This window comes from Protomyctophum parallelum (genome assembly GCF_964188405.1).
Source record: "Protomyctophum parallelum genome assembly, chromosome: 14".
Taxonomy (NCBI): domain Eukaryota; kingdom Metazoa; phylum Chordata; class Actinopteri; order Myctophiformes; family Myctophidae; genus Protomyctophum; species Protomyctophum parallelum.
Genome location: NC_139709.1, coordinates 10,030,892 through 10,053,110, shown reverse-complemented (window position 1 = coordinate 10,053,110; position 22,219 = coordinate 10,030,892). Strand labels below are relative to the sequence as shown.

At 41.9% G+C, this 22,219-nt stretch overlaps 1 protein-coding gene across 1 annotated transcript; it reads left to right on the top strand.

The window, feature by feature from the left end:
- Window positions 1-21,346: 21,346 nt before the first annotated feature.
- On the top strand, window positions 21,347-21,904 carry LOC310871105 (large ribosomal subunit protein mL62-like; the record flags this gene model as incomplete). Its single annotated transcript, XM_083782594.1, has 1 exon — window positions 21,347-21,904. One exon carries the CDS (start codon window positions 21,347-21,349, stop codon window positions 21,902-21,904), a length of 558 nt encoding a protein of 185 aa, XP_083638720.1.
- Between the last annotated feature and the right edge of the window lie 315 nt (window positions 21,905-22,219).

Sequence of the window (22,219 nt, the reverse complement as noted above, 5' to 3'; positions counted from 1 at the left end):
GAGGCACTGTTATTTGGCTGCGCCCACACTACAACTGCTATTGCGTAAGATCGATAGATGTGTTTATACTTAACCCATTTAGGCCTGACATCGAACATTTAAAAATGTCTTTTTATTCAAATGTATTTTCTTCCTGAAATACCTCATGTTTCTATATCGGTGGTGCTCAATATTTCATGTCTAGGACCCCAAAAACTACATGTAATATGCCTCCGCCCCCCCCATGTGAAAATATGTTGTTCCAGGGACCCCCCCAGAAGCAAAGATTTGAGTTAAAATGTTCACTCTGTAATAATATATATTCAAAGATTTGAGGCACATTTTCACGATTTTTCAAAAATAGCAGACCTGCAAGCTCGTAGCGTGCCACTCGGTGCTGTGCTGTGTTCCCAGGGTCAGAACCTCGGAGGTTTTCGTAGCCGGTTAGTTCTATACCTCCATGCTGTGCTGTGTTCTCAGGGTCAGAAACACTGAGGGTTTCGTCGGTCGGCTCTGGTGTGGTGTAGATGTCTTCAGACATTTTAGGATGAATTGAGTTGAGTTTCTTAGTTTAATTGAGTTGAGTTTCTGAGTTGAATTGAGTTGAGTTGAGTTGAGTTTCTGAGTTGAGTTGAGTTGAGTTGAGTTTCTGAGTTTAATTGAGTTGAGTTTCTGAGTTGAGTTGACTCCAGTTGAGGTGTACACGTCTTCAGATATTGTAGTGAGTTTTCAGACTGCTCTCCTTGTACAGCTTGATGGGACAGAAGTCACAAGAGAGGACGTTTGAAGATGGACTCTTTGAGAGAACAGCGATGTGGTCAAATTGCACTGCTTCCAGCCAATCAGAAAGCAGCTACTGTGGTGTGAATTTCCTCAGCAATGACGCCGGTGGATTGACACATATGTGATCGGGGACAGTGGTTTGATATACAAGGGGGACATGGTCATTTTTCAGTTCTTTACATATTATAAAACTGCACACTGTAACCTTTCATATGATGTATTGCTCATTGAAATTGGAAAAAAATGAGCAATACATCGATTTTTTCTTTCTATTCAAAATGATTCTCGATTCCATACATAGGATTTCATCACAATCTACTCCAGTCTTGAACTGAAGTGACTAAATACTACAGTAACTTGAAAATGACTGAAGACATGATGTTTACTGTGATTTAGGGTAAGCTTACATTTCATATCACAGACACCATGTAGTGAAAACTCCTGTAACTGTAACCATAATAAAAATAATAATAATAATAATTATGAATCGATTTTTAATCGTTCATAACGGAATCCCTAAATCCCTAAAAGACATGCACAACCCCAACCCAAACTTGGGCAGGTGTGAGCGATTAAGAGCTAGCTAGTAGCCAAAAAGCTGCATGTGCACGCGCCCCCGTATCATGGAGGAGTGACGTCAGGAGAAGGCTAATCGTTCTACACAATTTAGTTCAAGTCACTGAATCGAGCATTAACTCTTTTTCCCCCCAAGCCTGTATATATAGATAGAGTTATAGAAGTCCCAACTATACAGTCATTTTAATTTCATCCTTTGATGTCTCCGATAGATTTGAACCTGGGCAGGAAGGCTATTTCTCAGCAGAATGTTTAAGCATTCCTAAATGATTCTTCCTTGTATTGTTTCATGATGTGAAAGAAAGGCTGTTTTAATTGTACTGAAGTCTTTGAAGAGTCTCTTTTCACACTTTTATACTAAGACAATTTATTGGACTGTAGGCTGTTGGGGTCAGGGTGGAGGTCAGGGTCTGAAGCACAGCTCTGCACCAGATAGAACCCTTCAGAAAGGCCTGGTTGAACTGAAAGGGTCAATGACCTTTATAGTGTCTTGTGTGAGAGAGAGAGAGAATAGAGAAGTTGGTACAGTGGCATTATTGATGAAGACATGTCGGTGAGAGAGAGAAGAATAGAGAAGTTGGCATTATTGTGCCATTATTGAGAGAGTCTTACTGTCAGAATCAAGGGAGGGACAGGAACCCACAGGGGAGACGTGGTCGATTGCAGAGCTGCCTGTTAGACACACGTATTGACCCTCTTCACACGCACTCCCGTATTTATCAACAGTGTTTAACTGGTTGCCCCCACTCTGTGGAATGCCCTTATGCCCTGCCCCTTGAGCTGAAGAATGCAGAGTCTGTCGACGGTTTTAAGAAATTGTTAAAAAACGTATTTATTTCGTCAGCACTTTATTTTTACGATATATTTTACTTGATTTATTTGCATCTCAATGTTTTACCTTCTATTGTTTGTTTCATGCCCTTGTTTTAACATGATTGTTTTACCTTGTTGTGTACAGCACTTTGTAACATTGTTTCGAAAGGTGCTCCATAAATAAAATTTACTTACTTTACTGACTCTATACATCTCCTTACAACAGTGTTTCACTGACTCTATACATCTCCTTACAACAGTGTTTTACTGACTCTATACATCTCCTTACAACAGTGTTTCACTGACTGTATACATCTCCTTACAACAGTGACAAGAAAACTGAGGTGGTGGTGTTCGCCCCAAATGGTTCTGGTAACCCCCCTCCCTTTGATCTAGGCCCCCTGGCACAGTTTGTGAAGCCAACAGTCTCCAACCTAGGTTTTAAAATGGACTTTAAGCTAGATCGCCAAATTAGCTTAGTGGTGAAGTCTAGCTTTTTTCATTTGCGACAACTGGCAAAGGTAAAACCCTTTTTAACCACTCAGCACCTTGAGACAGTAATCCATGCCTTTATTACATCTCGGCTGGATTACTGTAACGCCCTCTACCTTGGAGCCAGTCAGTCTTGCCTTGCTCGGCTCCAGTTAATTCAGAACGCGGCTGCCCGACTACTAACTGGCACGCGTAAGAGAGAGCATATAACTCCCATCCTCGCCTCTCTCCACTGGCTGCCAGTGAACTTTAGAATCCAGTTCAAGGTTCTGCTTTTTACTTTTAAAGCTTTAAATGGTCTCGCCCCTCCATACCTCTCTGAGCTCCTCCACCCCTACTCTCCTGCCCGCTCCCTCAGGTCAGCTGACCTGATGCTGCTAGAGGTCCCGAGGGCGAAACGGAAGCTTAGAGGGGACAGAGCTTTTTCAATCGCTGCCCCCAAGCTCTGGAACGACCTTCCCCTGCAACTTAGGCAGGCCCCCTCTCTGGCCATTTTTAAAACCTCACTGAAAACGCACTTTTATTCTTTGGCTTTTAACACAGCATGAGACCTCTGTTCCTGAACTTGCTTCCCCCCCCCTCCTTTTCTTGTTTTGTGTGTTGTCTTTGTATTCTGTGTTTTTAGTCTATGTTTTTACTTACTGTTTTTACCTATGTACTGTACAGCACTTTGTGGCAGCTATGGTTGTTTTAAATGTGCTATATAAATAAAGTTGAGTTGAGTTGAGTTGAGAGTGTTTCACTGACTCTATACATCTCCTTACAACAGTGTTTTACTGACTCTATACATCTTCTTACAACAGTGTTTCACTGACTCTATACATCTCCTTACAACAGTGTTTCACTGACTCTATACATCTCCTTACAACAGTGTTTCACTGACTCTATACATCTCCTTACAACAGTGTTTCACTGACTATACATCTCCTTACAACAGTGTTTCACTGACTATACATCTCCTTACAACAGTGTTTCACTGACTCTATACATCTCCTTACAACAGTGTTTCACTGACTCTATACATCTCCTTACAACAGTGTTTTACTGACTATACATCTCCTTACAACAGTGTTTTACTGACTCTATACATCTCCTTACAACAGTGTTTCACTGACTCTATACATCTCCTTACAACAGTGTTTTACTGACTCTATACATCTCCTTACAACAGTGTTTTACTGACTCTATACATCTCCTTACAACAGTGTTTCACTGACTGTATACATCTCCTTACAACAGTGTTTCACTGACTCTATACATCTCCTTACAACAGTGTTTTACTGACTATACATCTCCTTACAACAGTGTTTCACTGACTCTATACATCTCCTTACAACAGTGTTTCACTGACTCTATACATCTCCTTACAACAGTGGTTTACTGCTCTATATGTACCATATATAAAATCCCATATGAGTTCCTGCGGTGCAGTTTGGTGCAGATAATATAAATAGGATGATATAATTAATGCGGTTGGATAACGGATGGATAATGAATGTGACAGAAAAGTCCATCCGCCCATCTCTGTTGTACATTTATCTTTGAAACTTAAAAACGAAAAAGGTTTTAGAAATCCTCGTCTATAATGACATGGCCCAATTAGGATGTCTCCGGGGTGGGAACTGGGAAGTGGTTACAATGCTGAATTACGCTACGATTTTAGCACTTTGCATGAAGGCACTAGAAAGAAATTCAAAACATTTAGAGTCTCTAAAAGGTCTGCATTTCTTTTGTGCCTTTATGCAAAGTGTTTCAACGTGCATAATAAGTTTAACATTCAACCTTGTCACAGTCTCACACACATCCACACACCTGCGGTGGAGCCAACCATCCATGCACTGCGACATGCAGCTCATCGGGAGTAGTTAGAGGTTCAGCTTCTTGCTCAAGGACACCTCCACATAATGTACGCGTTACCTTCACACATTCCCTTTTGCCATGATGACACCAGTACAGTAGGCTATATATATGTCAGAGCTGTGATGATTAATAAGGTTCACAGTGGCCCACAAGGTTGATCACACACTTCAGGGCGACTGTGGCTCAGGAGGTAGAGCAGGTCGTCCAATGATCCATGGGTCGGCGGTTCGCATCCCGGCTCCTCCTCCTGTCTACATGTCCTTGGGCAAGACACTGAACCCCAAATTGCTCCCAATGTGCTGGTTGGTTGGTACCTTGCGTGGCTTCTGCCGCAATCGGTGTATGAATGGGTGAATGTAATGCACAATCTCTGTAAAGCGCCTTGGATAAAGGCGCTACATAAATGCACCATTTACCGTTTACACTTCAAAAACTATATAGAAAAACTGGAAAAGTAGCTATTCCTGTCTGCCATGCCATGCCTGCCTTGTGCGTCACAGCTCATACATACACATACATACATACATACATAACACTCAAGACTCTCACCCACTGGTGTGCTCGTGCATCTGCACCTAAAGCTGTGTGCATGAATTATCATACTAAACAGCAACATGGCATTCTACCGCACATGTAAGTGACGACGATACGCAACACATGTCATCTAATAGTCTGTGACTTAAATTATGCACTTGGAGACGGCAGATATAGTTGTGTGTGTGCATTTGTGTAGCTGTGAGTTGTGCTACAGTATATTCTCAGTGAGGAGAACCCACAGGGCTCCATGCTGCAGCCTGTCTCGTCTCCCATGCTCTGCTCTCTCTGCATAGCAGTGACTCCCCGTGCTCCTCCCAGAGGCCCCATCTGTCAAAACCCAAGTTTGACCTTGTCACCGCCGTGGTTGACCTTGTCAACCTCAAGTTCCTTTGGCAGCGCCATCTCCAGAGAGACCTCCGACGAGACGAATGCACATCATCACAGTCACATTATTCAGAGCCTGTACGTCACACGGCGACTAAGGAAGCCCAATGTTAATATAACCCTCCTGTGTCGGTCCACTCCTCCCACCCACGAGAGCACGTTTCTTTTGAACGATCAATACATCCAATGTGTTCCTTCCTTCCAGCTCGCTCAGTGAAACGTCCAGCATAGTATACTTTTATACCCATTTTGACCTGAGATCAGATTCTAAAAATGTCTTCTACATCCTGACAGCTTTCTGAAAAAGCTATGTTTCTGTGTCAGTCGTTCTTCGATTTTTCAAAAAAGCTCGTAGCGCGCCACTCGGTGGCGTGCTATGAGCTTGTAGATCTGCTATTTTTCAATAGCTAAAGCATAACATAATGCTTACACCAAAAAGGGTTCCACCCAGAATGGGTTAATATACATTTTTTAATATTAATGTTATATTATGATTAAAATCTTAGAAGCACATATAGGTTGGGAACCACTGGTGTGAGGAGAACTGTCTTTGTTTAAGTGGTTTTAACGGGTATATCATTTGTTGACCGACGGGGTCCCCCAGGGGTCCGTAGTGGTCCCCTTCTCTTTTTACCCCTCCACTTCAAATCTCTTTGACGAAAACAAATCTATTTATATCTAATCTAAAGATTAGATTAGATTAGATGCTTTGGACTACTAGATGATCGTCATATTTGTAATTATAATCAAGTCCTACAATGAGTCTGATTATTGGAGCCGAGGCACCTCAGGCTATGGCGTCTTGACTCTTGAGGGTTGAAGTAGTTTGTGGTTGATATTATTTGCTATGAATCACTATCTCTATCTGGCCCTTAACCTCCAACCATGGCGATGTCACTGCCATGACATCATGCTGTTACACGTTGTCGTGGCAACAGTAATGCTGTCCATTAATTAGTACTACTACATTGAGTGGTTTTAAGGCTGAAGTGAAGCCTACATGGAATAGTTGTGTAAGTGTAAGCAGCCTTCTTTTTGTCAGCGGGAGATTTTTAATTGGCCTATAGTGTAAACCCCCTGACGAATGTGAGGACGGTTTGATGGTGTGTGAAAATGGACTGGACATCGCCATGAATAGCATCACTGTATGCATACAAACGCAGAAGAGTCATCAACCCACGTACAGGGGGAGGGCCTGCCTTTACACTGCCTCATGTACAGTTAGTTATGCCAGAGTCTCGCATCAAAAATATAATATCTACAAAGTTCACAATGTTGTGAGTTTGCAGATCTGCCATTTTCTGGTGCAGGACACAATGCGCAAACAGCCTTGAGGCTCAGGAGAGGGTGTGTGTGGGGGGGGGGACCTCTTATTGAAAAGTGATGTATTTTTGTATTGTCCATTGTTGATAGTGATTTTGTTGTTGATTGTTTAAATAGTGTTGCACAATACAGTACATCATGGATTTTGTATATTATGTCGTTTGTACCAAACCTTGATACTGTAGCCAAGGAAAGGAAAGGGAATTTTATTTGTATAGCACATTTCAACAACAAGGCAATTCAATGTCCTTTACAGTTTTCACAAATTAATTGTCAATGGAGGATTGTTGCCTACTTAGGGTACCGTGCTTGAAGACCAATGGAGTTCATGTTGCCCTCCCTAACCGCATGTGATGTTCATTCTTGTTGTGGCAATCCCTGCAGTCTGAAGAAGACCTTATCTGGTCAAAATGAATATTGATTGCGCAGTGGCTGCGAGCAGTGCGGCCTCTTTCTTCATTTAAAGCCTGTTTGTGGTGGTCCAAACATTAAGTCCAAGCATGGGAGACACTGAAAAATGCCATGATTTCAATGCAACTGTTATCCGAAGTGTAAAGACACATCTCAAGTATAACGAATCAGGTTGATTATTCATTATCCAAGTCAAGTCTTCTGTCGGTTATAGTCAATTAGCAAGTCATCAAATTTGGAACTTGAGTCACATATGACTTCACTTGACACACACGAGCAAGTGGACATTGTGGTGTGATAGATAGATATTGATGGCTTTTGGAAACTGGCTTTGTTGCATTGTTTCTTTTCTTCTGACATGTCTGTCCATGGCGGTTCCCTGGTGCTGCAGTGGTGGTAGAAAGACCTTTACACCTCAGTCTGTTAGCTCAGTGGTTTCAACCAGTGGTCCTTGACGGGTTTCCAGGTGGTCCCCAGCTAAACGATGGAAGTGTTGGTAAACAAATGGACCCTTATAGATCTTGAACTCTTGAGAGTGTAAGATGAAAGCAAATAGGTCCATTTCGTTTCATTTTACATTCTCAAGAGTTACAGAATGTATAAGAATTGTGTCTCCTATGGTATACCAACATCAATACAGCATGGAATCTTATCCAGTGACAACAAAATATTCTTTAGGTTTGGGTGTGAGAGGCTAAAATGTCGTCAAAATGGTGGTCCGTGGCTCTAATGCCGAATAGAATAGATAATGGACCTTGGTATGAAAAAAGGTTGAAAATCACTGCGTTAGCTGATGCACAGGACTGGCCAATGAAAAAAGCTGAGGGCCTGAGCAGGAGAGATGTCTGAGGCGTGGGAGAGGAGAGGTGCTGAGGGACTTGTGTCCAGCAAAGATGAAGAGATGTTACTGATGAAGCTGTGCATGTATGCCCTGCACTGAGGACTGTGATATATCTATTGGTGATGAGCCTTGAACTGCACGCTTGCTTTTAAGAGTGACCGTCTTCAAAAGGGATGAGGAAGCCATACTTAGGGGGCCTCGTGAGGACCTTAGTTGAGGTTTCGTTGTTTAATTTAGCTAATTAGCACAATGGGAGAATGGATTAACTGATAATTGGGTTCACTCTCCCGGCCGCCATTTAAATGTTTTGTAGGAAACGTGGACTATAGCCACTCTGTGCTTTTAATACAGGGAGATTTAATACATGTAGAAATTAGGACAGCATTTTGAGTTATATGGATTTTTTGAAAATTCAACTCAAATCCATAATTTATTAATTTGTATTAAGTTTTTTAATCCTGCTGTGGGAGCTTTAAAGGTATATTCAGTGATTTCACTTAATTCAAATATCACTTATTTTTTTTGTTTTGTTTCTCTATACTATAGAGTGTGCTGACCATATAAGGAGTTCCTCCCTGTCCCCAGTTAACCCCTGGGGGTCAAAAAACCTTAGGTTTCGTTTTGGCTCTCTATCCTGATTGGATGAAAGGCTTTGGGTCCCAAGGCAAAAACGAAACCTACGGTTTTTTGAGTGAAATCACTAAATATACCTTTAACCATATCTCAATGAATATATATATTTTTAATACCACTTCTTTGCATGCTTGTTTCCTCTGTGTTCATGGCTGAGGGATATTCAGCCCCTTGCTAGAAGCATTTCTCATTTGAACAGTTGACTAAGTTGACTTAAGTGATTCCTTATTTTAAAAATGAGAAGCAAGTATAGTGAGCGTATAGGCGGCCCTATTGAATAATCTGTCTCCAGTCAACACAAGTATATTGTATAGAGCAGAAATGTGCACTGCACAGCACAATATGATAATAAACAATAAAACAACCCCCACATCGATAAAAGGACGTAGAAAAGAAACAGTGAAACATGGGGATGATAAGAACTAAGTGATAGCCTAGAAAAGCTATATCACAAAACACCAAAGCAATTTAGTTACTGTACAACTGTGTGTTTACTTTGAACCCATGCTTGTATGCACTGTACAGAGATACAGTGATGTAAAGTAACTAACTACATTTACTCAAGTACAATTTTGAGGTATTTGTACTTGAGTAGCCTATATATATACACAATTTCCAATACTTTGACTTCCTACTCTACTACATCTCAGATCGAAAGATTTGTACTTTTACTCCACTAAAATTATTTGAAATCTTTAGTTACTTAGTTACTTTGGAGATTGAAATTTTGATTAGAAAAACATTATAACCACTACATACACTACAACATTTGAAAATAGCAGATCTACAAACGATTTTGAACACATTTTGAACTTGTGAAATGGGACATTATGCAGTACTTTTACTTTTAGTACATTTTGATGCCGACACTTTTGTATACTTTTACTTGTAAATTGTAAATTTTGAATGTGGTACTTCTACTTGGAAACCTTGAGTACATCTACATTGCAGTATTGCTACTTTTACTTCAGTAAAGAATGTGAGTACCGTATAATATTGTCCGGAATATAAGATGACTCTGATTATAGGACGACCCCCATTTTTTTCAAGCCCCATTTGTAGAAAAAGAACATTGAATGTCATATAGTGTACTGTATTCCAGTGGTTCCCAAAGTGGGGTCCGGGGACCCCCAGGGGTCCTTGAGGCAGTTCCAGGGGGTCTCTAGCTAAATGATAGTTTGGAACCAAATGGACCCTTATGGGTCTGTAACTGTCTCTGAGAGTGTACAGATGGAACCTGTACACTGGAGTTAAATTAACATTGATTTTACAATATGTGTAGCTGTCCCAGCAATGGGTATTTTGTAATATTCTATTTTATTGCTTACCTTTCTGAAGGTGTATAATAATTATGTGAACATTATGTGTATGTTTATTTGGGTGTTTGTATGGTAAATGCATGGTGAGATAGCGCCATCTACTGTGCTCTGTATTTGGGGTCTGTTTGTCTGTTTCATGGGCAGGTTGAAGTAGGCTCACCTAAGCAGCTAATCACCTCATTTCAATCACCTGTTGGGTTTTGGGCATGTTTGGGCAGAACAAACAGAGCAGAGGGGAAGAGAGGAGCTCTTTCATGTCAGAGTCTCCACAAATACATAAGAAAGAAAATAATATTTAAAAGAACAAGAACTTAACTGAACTCCTAAAATAATCTGCAGAAGGCGCACACGCCGGTATGTTACATGTTGTTGTTTTCTTTGTTTGTAAACGGTGTTGTAATTCTGTCGATCGTTTAATTGTTTGTTTACATTTCATTGTGTTTGTGTACATATCATTGTGTTTCTTTATATATAATACGGACATCATGGTTGACTGACAACAAGGACATTCATATTTCATGTTTCATTGTGTTTAAAAGAATATTGTTATGTGATTTCTTTGCAGTTTTTCACGTTGTCTTGGGGAAATAAACAACCTTAAGATATCAGTCGGAGCGTTTGTTATTCTGCTGGATAGGAGCAGTTACAGTGAAAAACGTAGCCACCACCGCCGAAGAGGAAGAGAAGACCAGTTCCAGAGTAGACGTACGACACGTCGGCCATTCCTCCTCCTCGTAACGGCGGTGAGCTTCGGGACAAAGCGTTCCAGATCTACACGACACGAGAGGAGCCGCGAGTCGAGAGGGGCTTTCCAAGGACTCCTCTTCCAGTGCCACGGACCACCCTGTCTGTCTGCGGGCTTCAGCCAGCACGCATCTGAAGCCTTGTATGACAAAAGACCATAAAAGGGTTCAAGGTATTCGCAGACTTTGTGGCAAAGGAAGCACGAGCGGCGTGCAACCCTATTACTTCCCTGCATGCTTTGAAGCATTGTGACGAAAAACCCTCAGTTATATTCAATCAACCAACCGACAATGCATGTCGGGGCCCACAGCAAAATCTTCTCTTATAGCGAGAATCACACGCATACATCAAAAGAAAGCCTAACTTGTCCACTTATATTTAAAAAATAAATTTTGATTCTACCATCTTCCATTCTGGAGATATTGACCTTTTTGTAAAACCTGCTTTTGCCTGAACTCTGCTCGCTTGAACAGACAGCAGAGTTATGCAAGATTGAAGTTGACAGACATTGAGAGACAGATATAAAAATGAACACAAATAATATCCTATACATACTATACACCGAATGAAAGCCCTGAATGTCTACTTTTAGGAGGAAAACAGCACACATTGATCCCATGTACAGTTTGTCAGTAATTGGTTATTGAATGCAGCTTGTGCCCACCAGAGAGAACTTTAGAGAAGGCATGGACCTGAACAACTATTATTCACAAAATAAGGCCTATAGCGACATGTACATACTATATACCGTATGAAACAGAAGACTCTCTGCTTTCATAAGAAAAAAACGAATACTGTAATAATAATAAAAATCACACCCTTGTGAAGTGAGCAGTGCAACAGTTGCACCGCTCACTTCACAGGGGTGTGATTTTTATATGTAATTATGTATCAGACTAATGTGGGCTTATTGTTGTTCCAACTAGTGTTGTGGTCGTTAGTGTATTCATTTAATCTGCACATAGCTTTGTTGTGAACAGTCTACCTCATAGGTACTGTAAATTGCACCTACAGTATGCCACTCAAAAAACTAGCGTGTCTGGGTTCCATTTCTATTCTTTTTCATGATCCCAGCTTACCTCAGCAGCATGACTGTGCGTATTCTTTTTAAGTTTTGGACAGAAAACATTCATGGGGGGGGGGGTTTCTCATACCCATTGTTGCGGCAGTCATCAATCCACTCCTTCGTGAAGGCATGGTATGTGTCCAGGTCGATGGAAACGTCCTTGTGGTCGGGATCAAGCATGTTGCAAAGCCCCGTTGTCTTCCGAACTGAGGCATGTGATGATGTCACGCAGGTAGTCAACGATGTGAGACACGTACTGTGTGTAGTTGTGTACCTCTGCGCTGTGTGTCACAGGCATGGAACATAGTGTCGAGTAGATCCTCTTCACAGATGAGACTAACTTCGGCCATTGTGTCTTTATTGGTTTCAGACATAGATACTGAAAGCATAGCACGCACGCGCACACACACGCAGACAAAGCCAACTCGGATCGTGACAAATCATGACAATGAACAATATTTTGGGCCGATCAAATCATTAGACAGAAGAAAATAAAGGCAGGAGACAACACTATTTATTTTGTTTTTCTTCTTATAAATTATTTGATCGGCCCAAAACATTGTGTTCATTGTCATGATTTGTCACGATCCGAGTTGGCTTTGTCCGCGGCGTAACCGTCTTTAAATAAATACTTAAAGAAAATCCTATGGGAGAAATGCATTGCATTTCATTTCCTGGGCCACTCGTCGTTCTGAAAGGGGGAGGGACTGCGACGCTCTATAGCACTCTCAATATCACGTGACACTGATCATCCCCTGTATCGCTTCTTCAACCTCATGCCATCAGGACAAAGATACAGAACCTTACCCTGGAAAAAGGTCCGTTTCAGTAGGAGTTTTGTCCCCTCAGCCATCGCGGGATTAAAGGACCTATAACATTAAATTAAACTTTTTCAATTTATTTTGTGTTTTTGGGGCTCCCATATGTGTTTTCTATCCCCACAAATAACCAATTTTGAACAATCAGGCTTTCATATCATATTGGTGCTTTAATGGAAATTGCTCTCAGGAACAGCTCAACTGATTTTGTCCTCATTGTGATGTCATCAATGTCACCCTACTTTGTATAATTCCTCCTCTTCTTCAGTCTTCAGTTCCAAATTTGCATTTCCACTTTGTTTACAATGTCCACCATTGTTGATTTTCCAAGCTAGCATGGAATGGAAACAAGCCTGGTTTTATCTAGCATCAGTATTATAATGACTCAAATATTAAATAATCTGCATATCAGCACCCCCACCATCTCAGGACATTACTGTACTGCAGCTAAAACTGCTTTCAAAGTCCAGAAAGAAATGACAAGGACTGTTTATATCAGAGTGGTGATTGAGGCTCAAACCATTAGAAATAACTTTGAGGGACATAGACAATATGATATTAAATATTAAAAGCGGTTTTAAAATGCATGTTATTTGCACTTTAAACAAACTGCCCCGCCGATAGGATGGTTATGTACACTGTGGGGTGTTTTTGTATTGTATGTTTTTCTGTACTATGTGTTGTTTTTGTTGTTGATGTTGAACAGACCTGTGAAGATGAATATCCTTCGGGACAATAAAGATTATTATTATTATGATTATAGTGTACTTTTTCCACCTGTGTTTTTTTGTTTGTTTCATGCAGTCTGCCTGTGGCTCGACGGTCTGTCACTTTAGCATCGAAGGAATACAAGACTGCATGTCGCCAGCACTATGCTAATGGCATGCAGTGGCAGCTGTCTTGTTTACACTTTGCTATTGTAATAATGCAGTGACACATTTTGCAAGTAATGAATTCCGCATCAGAGGAGGAGGCCCAAACATGACATGCTTGACTTGGCAGACATTCAATTTCACTATTAATTTATACCCTGCCCTATCTAATGACTATTAGCTCTGAGCAGCGAACTCCTGGCAGAATGAATGATTGGGTTTATACCGTTTATATACATGCATGGAAACCCTGCATACAAAGTCACCGACACAGGTAGACTTATACGAATAGACCCTCCATTACATCTCTCTCTCTCTCTCTCTCGCACGCACGCACGCACGCACACACACACACACACACACAGATGTGGGGAAAAACAGACACTGAACCGATTGTTTTAAGTTGCAAGAATTATTCAGAAGTTAACACTAATCATAACGCTGGCAGCTGCTCCATCGAATCTTTGGCTCCAGCTTGCCTCCCGGTGTGACGAATCTGCCAGATGGAATTGCTGGACAGAGAAAATGGCTTTTTTTCCCCCTTTTGGTTGTCCTTTCCTTAATTAAATAGGTTCATTGGACCAAACCCAGAAGGAGGATGCACATCCGGGAGAGTATAATGCACAGGATGAGCAACTTAATAGTTCTAATATAGCGCATAATGTTCCTCCACACCTACTGCTCATTCCCTCGTCAACTCCCCCTCTGTTGTTTCTGTGCTAATTGGCTCCATAATGCCTCACAGCTGTCTGTGTTTTGCTTTGCAGAGTTCCATCTTCTGTTCTGCCTGCTGCTTTGACCTTGCACCTGCATGTCCCTGGATGCTGAACTATTATAATATAACTACACTTTTGGATTTATTTGCCTGGACTTTCCCCACTTCACTGTCCTGTAAAGTGAGTAGAATTTGGTCAGAATTCTATTTAAAGGATAGCCCCTTGAGATGCAGCATCTCATTTTAGAGGGGGTCCCGTACACAGGGAAAAACATTACATAAAGTACAGTGCAGTTACGCAAATAGACAGTGCACAATAGACAATACAGACATGTACAGATACAGTCAGCTTGCTCATCCTCTCCCACCCCCCAACTCTTTCTTGACAAGCATATTGAGAGTACAGTACAGAGACTTGAAACAGGGGTCAGAAGTAAACAGCAGTACGGGCAGTGTTAGTAGCATGAACAGGTTGTTTTGACACGTTTGAGTGTTTCAATTCCCTAGTTTGTATGGAATCTGCTCAGGCCTGCTTTGTCGACCTGCACCTTATTGTCCTAAACCCCTAATCTCTGAAGACAGATTCTGGTGAACGGCAGAATAATCTGACAGAACCACTGCCCAAAACATGTAATGTTGTTGTTAGTAGGAATAAACAAAGAAGGAATAAACACAGAAGCATGACGGTTGGATGATGTGGAATAAGAAAAGGGAAGCTAGGAGCCCAACCAAGTTACTGTTTCTACATAAAAAAGGAGGTGGTGCATGCAAAAACAAAGGGGGAGGAAAAACACCCTTTTTTTACCGAATGGATTCCCAGATTATACCTTTCCCTAGTGGTATCTTTGTATTTTTTTTTAAATAAATGCTCCAGTGAAATCGATTGATTCTAAGAATGTTAGATTGCCCACATGAAAGGCTGGAGGGGTCTGTCAGCACACAGGTGAATTAGTTTCTTCAGAAGAGGTGCCTGCATGGGACCTTGAGAAAAGCACATTTTGCCTTTTGTTCTCCTTGTCAAGTCACAAATTACATTTCTTTTGTTTTCCATGTCTCTCCAAATTCATCTCAATATAGAATATTAAAAGACCACGTCTTCAAAAAGACACGGTTTCTATAATTTCTATTGGCTCATTGACAAACGATGTTGGGAATCTATTTGTTATATGCCGGCTCTTTTGCTGTTTGAATAATTTAGCCCTTTCAGAGCTTTGGAGAGATTTAGCTTGAAGCAACTCTATACCATATCATCTCAAACCTTCAGATGATTGCAGTGTGTCTTCACTATTCAGTCAATCTTCTATCAGTTTTTTGACATGTAGCCTTCAGATAACATTCTATTTCACTTTCTTTCTTGAATCAAATATGTCTTGCAGTCGCAGATATGTGACGAGGTGAAGTGAGCTGCCTTTTTCTATATAAAATAATAATAATTCACACTGTCAAATTGTTAAATGGAGCATCACGATAGTGATCAAACTCCCTCAAGCTCAGTGATCAAACTCCCTCCACATCCACAGCTTCCTTCTGTACAGTTTAGCTCTTAATGTGGATCTTTTAGTTATTCAGTTAGTTCGTTTTTTGCCAATGAAAGTTAAAAGGTTGTTTTGCTTTATACAACATATTATTCTGTAGTATCACAGCAGGATACACCGCTTAATTCAATGCAGTATCATCGCAATAAATCTTGGTGAAAGTGTTTGACTGAGGAAAATAATATAGCCTACAGTACATTGCAAATTAAACTTACCATAATTGGAAACACAAAAGTAAAGTATCCAGCTTAACTTGTGAAATTTAAGTTCAAGAGGAACATTTATTTATTAATTTGCTCCCACTCTAGTTGCAAGAGCATTTTACAAACCGCCCCCAGGCACTGTACGAGGAATATCTGCCAAGTACTGTACTTCTATAGGGAATAGAAGTGTCCTTGAGCAAGAGGACAGTGGAGGCTGGCAACACTGGCAACTCAGGGAGGGAAAGAAAAGAAACCCGATGCTTCCTGGATCATTTTCCACTGTAAACAAACCTCCGCTGTTTTGATTTCACACCCGGAGATATTCCTATCTTTACTCACCGCAGTCCATTGGATCAAATCAAGATGCCAATACCCACTAGTCACGGTCATTCCATAAACATCACCATGCCTGACAACAGGGCTGCGTGCGTTCCAACCCACCCACCCGTTGTCTGCGGTCTGTTTCCATTTGATGTTTTTTTTTATTGATTGATTTAAATATTTATTAACAGTTTGCATAATTACAGTACATTACAAGCACAAACTCAATACAAAGTCTGTTAACTGTGAGTGGACGACCCAGTTAAGCATTACACTTGTTTACAAGAGGATCCACCATGTTCAATTCATCAAAACATTTAGAGACGTATACAAATAGACACTTCTATATAAAGAACAGAACAGGAATTCATCATAAAGGAAGCAAAAAGGGAAAATAAACACATACAGTGGGGGGAAAGGGGGGGGGATTCAGATTGTACGGGGGCCAGTTTTGAATTGCAACCGTCCGTAGGTGCCCTTTGAGAGCGGTTTTGAAGGAGTCAAGGGATTAACATGTCTTAATGACTGTTGGTAGGGTGTTCCACATTTTGGTGGCATAGCAGCGAAAATAATTTAGTCCCTTCACAATGGAATGGCATGTCTCATACGGAACCGTTTCCACTGCTCTTTTTGTCTTGTCTTGAATGTCAACGCAGACCATTTGCAGTGCATAATAAACTCCTAATCACTACAAAGACACTTGCAAATTTCAGAAGTCACTGGTGCAAAAATGAAAGAAGAATCATCCTTCACCGTATTCTTCACAAGTGGGCAAGTGCGTATGCATGGTGTACACTTAGAAACCCTGAGAATGATACATGCCTGAATGTGAGGGCTCTGTTATGCCACCATGGGGGTATTTTCCTTTGATGCTGCGTCTGCGTTTGCGTGTGTGCCTGCGCGTGTGTGTGCTTGCATGCGTGTGCGTGCGTGTGTGTGCCTCTGAAACAGGTTGATGACTGCAAGTATTTGCATGGGTTCATATATATCTTCTTAGGAAGGGTATGGCCTGGTCAGCCTGCTGTATGACATGCATAAGATCAGCTTAATAAGATTCTACTCTATGGCTCCGAGACATGGACACTTTCAAAGAAATTAGAGAAATGGTTGGATTGCACTTACACCCGCCTTCTAATGAGAGCTCAAAATCTCTCTTGGAAGAGCCACCCATCGACAAATCTAATATACGGCAACCTTCCCACGTGTTTCTTCACTAGTCCGATCCAGAAGAACACAGTTTGCCAACCACCTTCTGCTACAGAGCTGAAAATGAGATTATATCTTCCCTTCTACTCTGGAGTCCTGCCTCAAAGCAGCTCCAGAGGTAGAAAACTGTCGTTCCTTGATGTCATTGCTAGGGACACAGTAAGCAGGAACTGGGGATGGCAATGGAGGACCGGGAAGTCTGGCGTGGCATTGTGAAATCTACAGTATGACCACAGCGTGTCGTAGGGCCGATTCATACTCCTATTTTACCGCTGTTTCGGCGCTGTAGTGCCGAAATGATTTCGGCTCGTCAGAAATTTTCAGTAGCACCGAAGAGCCGACTTTAGGACGGTACCCCCCCCCCCCCCCCCCCCCCCGAACCTCAAATGACGTCACATTGTAGGCTCTACAGAGCCGAACCGACTTTTATTCGGCTCTAAAATAGGAGTATGAATCGGCCCTAACGCTGGGAAAACTCTGAGGAAATACAGCTGATGATGATACCACAACTTAATAAATAATTATATTATATAGAATGTTAAATTATCTTAATTGTTTGTTGATCAAGTTTAGTTAGCAGCTAGTGTTTTTACTAGCACACATTAAAATTAGACATGTCAAGTAAGGACATGTCGAGCATTAAAATGCTTTTGATGGCTTATCGGGACCTTGGAGAGTATGTTGCCTCGAGATAACTATAGCCGTACTGCAGATGGTGTGGTATTACATGATCCTATTAACCTGAAACCCACTGGAGGCATTATATTAGTCCTGCATTTCTACTTGGTTTCAATTTCCACCTGGAATGTTGAAAGAGCACAACACAAGCAGCAGGTGCCAACACATTTACCAAATAAGCAGCTTATTTCGTAAAATGTGCTGGCTTAAAGCTACCCATTAACCCATTCTGGCTGGGCGGGAACCCCTTTTTGGTGTTTTAACCATTATCTTTAAACATTATCTATTGAAAAATAGCAGATCTACAAGCTCATAGATCCACGAGCTTGTTGATCTGCTATTTTTGAAAGATCGTGAAAATGTGACGCAAATCTTTTAATATTTATTCCTTCAGATAGAACGTTTTGTAACTGAAATCTTTGCTTCGGGGGGGGGTCCCTGGAACAACATATTTTCAGATGGGGATCGGTGGCCAATTACATATAATTCTGGGGCTCCTTGACCTGAAATAGTTTGAGAACGACTGATATAGAAACATCGGTTTTTCTGAAAACTATCATGATTTAGAAGACATTAAAGGATCATGCGGTATCAGGTCGAAATGGGTTTAATGGAGCTATAGTACAAAGTAAATTCAGGTTCAACTGTTCATCACAGACAGGTTGTAGAACACGATATGCCCCGTGGGTATATATATATAGGGTTCTTCTTGGCCACTGTATAGATGTGTCGTTGCAAGCTGTTGAATTATACTTACAGTATAAACAAGTACAGGGTTTATGATGTCGACCTGTATGTATGTGGGGGTGAGAAAAAGCAATTGGATTCAACATAATATAGCAAGCACATTATTGGTGATACACGGGGACTCTGTTACCGCTTGAATATTCTGGACAGAGTGGCTTATACTGGCTGCATGGTTGAGGCTAATAACCCATTTTGGGCGGGAACCGCTTCTTGGTGTTTTAAGCGTTATGTTACACTTTAGCTATTGAAAAATAGCAGATCTACAAGCTCATAGCGCGGCACCGAGTGCCGCGCTACGAGCTTGTAGGTCTGCTATTTTCTTTAAATCGTGAAAATGTATAGTGCAAATCTCCCTGGAACTATACATACTTTCAGATGGGGGTCGGCGGCCAAATCTATAATCGAGAACCACTGACATAGAATCCTGACAGTTTTTCAGAAAACTGTCAGGATTTAGTTAGAAGACATTATTGTAGAATGGTTCCCAGGTCAAAATGGGATAAAAGAACATGGGAAGTGAGGGAATAGGGCCGAGGGACCACAGAGCTGAAGGAAAATGGAAGGAACACAGGCCAGGCGTGCTCCCAGGGAATGATCTGGCTGTAGTTTTGTCAAAGGATTTATTGCTGTGAAGTTTCCAGCGAGCTAAAGGAACTTCACAAACTCAACGGGTCTATTTGTAGCTCAGGATCAAAACCAATATGCGCTTTGCTTGACTGTGACTGATAATCACTAGTGGAAACAAGATGTAAAGTGAACCAGATATATTGTGTTTAACCCATTCTGACCGGGCACCCATTTTGGTGTCGGCATCACGTTATGCTTTAGCTATTTAAAAATAGCAGATCTACAAGCTCATATCGCGCCACCGAGTGGCGCGATACAAGCTTGTAGGTCTGCTATTTTTGAAAAATCGAAGGGCGACTGACATTTCTAGAATCTGATCTCAGGTCAGAATGGGTTCATCAGACCCAGTGTTTGTCCGGCGGAAACCTCGTATGAATCTGATCTCAGGTCAGAATGGGATAAACAGGCTAAAGGCGTAAAAAAAAAAGGCTAATGAAGTGTGGCATAGGCAATGAGATTATAATGATGAGTGGGGTAGTAATTATGAAAGATCATAATTATCCACGTCGTTTGCATATAATCATTTTTTTTATGAAAATATGGCTTGCCCACGTCCTAAAGAAATCTGTGGTGTTGTGCATTCAGAGTAATCCCACGGTGTAGCAACGACCTTCATTTCAATTTAATTGGTCCATTACTTTGGGCTAGATGTTAAAAGGTCAACTAGAACTGTTGGCATGCAAGGTTTAAGATCATTCCTGGTTAATTGCATGGCTGACGTCTTTGTTGCATTGCTGAGATGTAAATGTAGCCATTTTCTATCATTCACAATGCCCACTGACTTGACGCTGAGGACGTGTGTGTGTGTGTGTGTGTGTGTGTGTGTGTGTGTGTGTGTGTGTGTGTGTGTGTGTGTGTGTGTGTGTGTGTGTGTGTGTGTGTGTGTGTGTGTGTGTGTGTGTGTGTGTGTGTGTGTGTGTGTGTGTGTGTGTGTGTGTGTGTGTGTGTGTGTATTTGACAAGTTCCAATTCCACTATCATAAGTATTATTTGAAATTATACTTTTAATGTGCTGGCTGCCATCGGTCAGTTTTAGTTTCAGACTAATGAGAACGTATTGCTTATTTTACTGTCCAATGACATGAAATGTCCCAAGGGACGGACCCCACAAAATGACCACCCCCAAAAATCAGTGCACGCTGTGCGCGCCCACACATGAGCCCTCTTCTGGGGTTTGAGCCCCTGGCCCCTCAGTGCTTTCTGCACGGCCCTGAACATCAGCACTTCAGCAGCAACCAAACCACACCAGTGGGTCTCTATGCATGCAACTCCTTACAAAACGGTTGCCAGTAGTCGCATGTAGTTGCAAGCAACCACAGCGACCTTTGAATTGAATCACTTGCGTCGACATGCGCCGACATGCACCGACATGCGCCGACGCGCAACAGGACATATTGCACCGCTGCGACGAACGCTAAAAAACGTGTTGTTGCGTCTCCACCCATTGGTGTAGTTTGGGCTTTAGGGTTACAAAGATTGCGGCGGCACCGCATGCTGCCACTCAAAGTGACTACTGGCCAATCACAGCACGTCTTTTCCGGGACTTGTCAGAATCATCACTTCCTCCTCAGTGACATCACTTTCCTTCTCAGTGACATCACTTCCTCGTCAGTGACATCACTTTCCTTCTCAGTGACATCACGTCCAAGTTTGATGCATTAGCAATCAAGGTTGCCAGGGTTACATTTAGGGTATTTAATCCTGGCCCTAATCAGGCGCAGGTGTTTCCAGTGGTAGAGGTGAACTAGTTTTTAACTGTGTTCCTAAGCTGTCTGTATCCTGTTTGGACTTCAGTTTGAAGCATACGTCTGAACTTCCTCTGTCTAGGACTTGGGCGCTACATTTAGGACAGGATCAATTCAACATGGCGACCTCCATGTGTATAAACAGATTGATTAATCTCCAAGTAAACCGAACTTGCGGAAGAAACACTCTGATCAGACGTTGCATCTCTCTAAGAGTTTTTGGGTACAGAAACCGAGCAGGAACACAAGGCACGCATGCCCAGGTTCACGTTCCAGTCGACCGGCTGACGGTGCGTTACAGCCGGAGCAGTGGTCCAGGGGGTCAGCGTGTCAATAAGGTCAGCACAAAAGCAGAGGTGCGATTCCACGTGAACACGGCGGACTGGATCGCTGGAGATGTCAGACGGAAAATCCTTGAGAAGAACAAGACGCGCATCAACAAGGCCGGGGAGCTGCTGGTGACCTCGGAGCCAAGTCGGAGCCAGCAGCGGAACCTCGGCGACTGCATGGAGAAGATCTCTGACATCATAGCTGAAGCCAGTGAGGAGCCATATGAACCGACCGCAGAGGAAACGGCGCTTAGAGAATCCAGGCGTAGCGAGAGGAACAAGGAGCGGCTGAGACAGAAGAAGATGCTTTCAACAACCAAGCAGAGCAGGCGAGAGGGTTTTGACTGAATTACACAAATGAGTGTTGTTTAATTATTTATATTCATTTTTTGTATAATGAATTAAACTTGACTGGGGGGGAAAAAAGGAATAAAACAGCCAGTAGTACCTAAAGTATTGGTATAGGACTTGGGCGCTACACTTAAACGAAAAAAATGACCTTGGTACAAGTTGACTGTTTATAGGGAACAAGTCAGACCAGTGGGATTGGTTATGGTTTAGGTATTTAGGACACACACAGACAGCCTGTGTGTGTGTGTGTGTGTGTTGGTGTGGAGCGGACTATAGGGTGGCACTGTTGAGCACCGTCACTCACTCACTCCC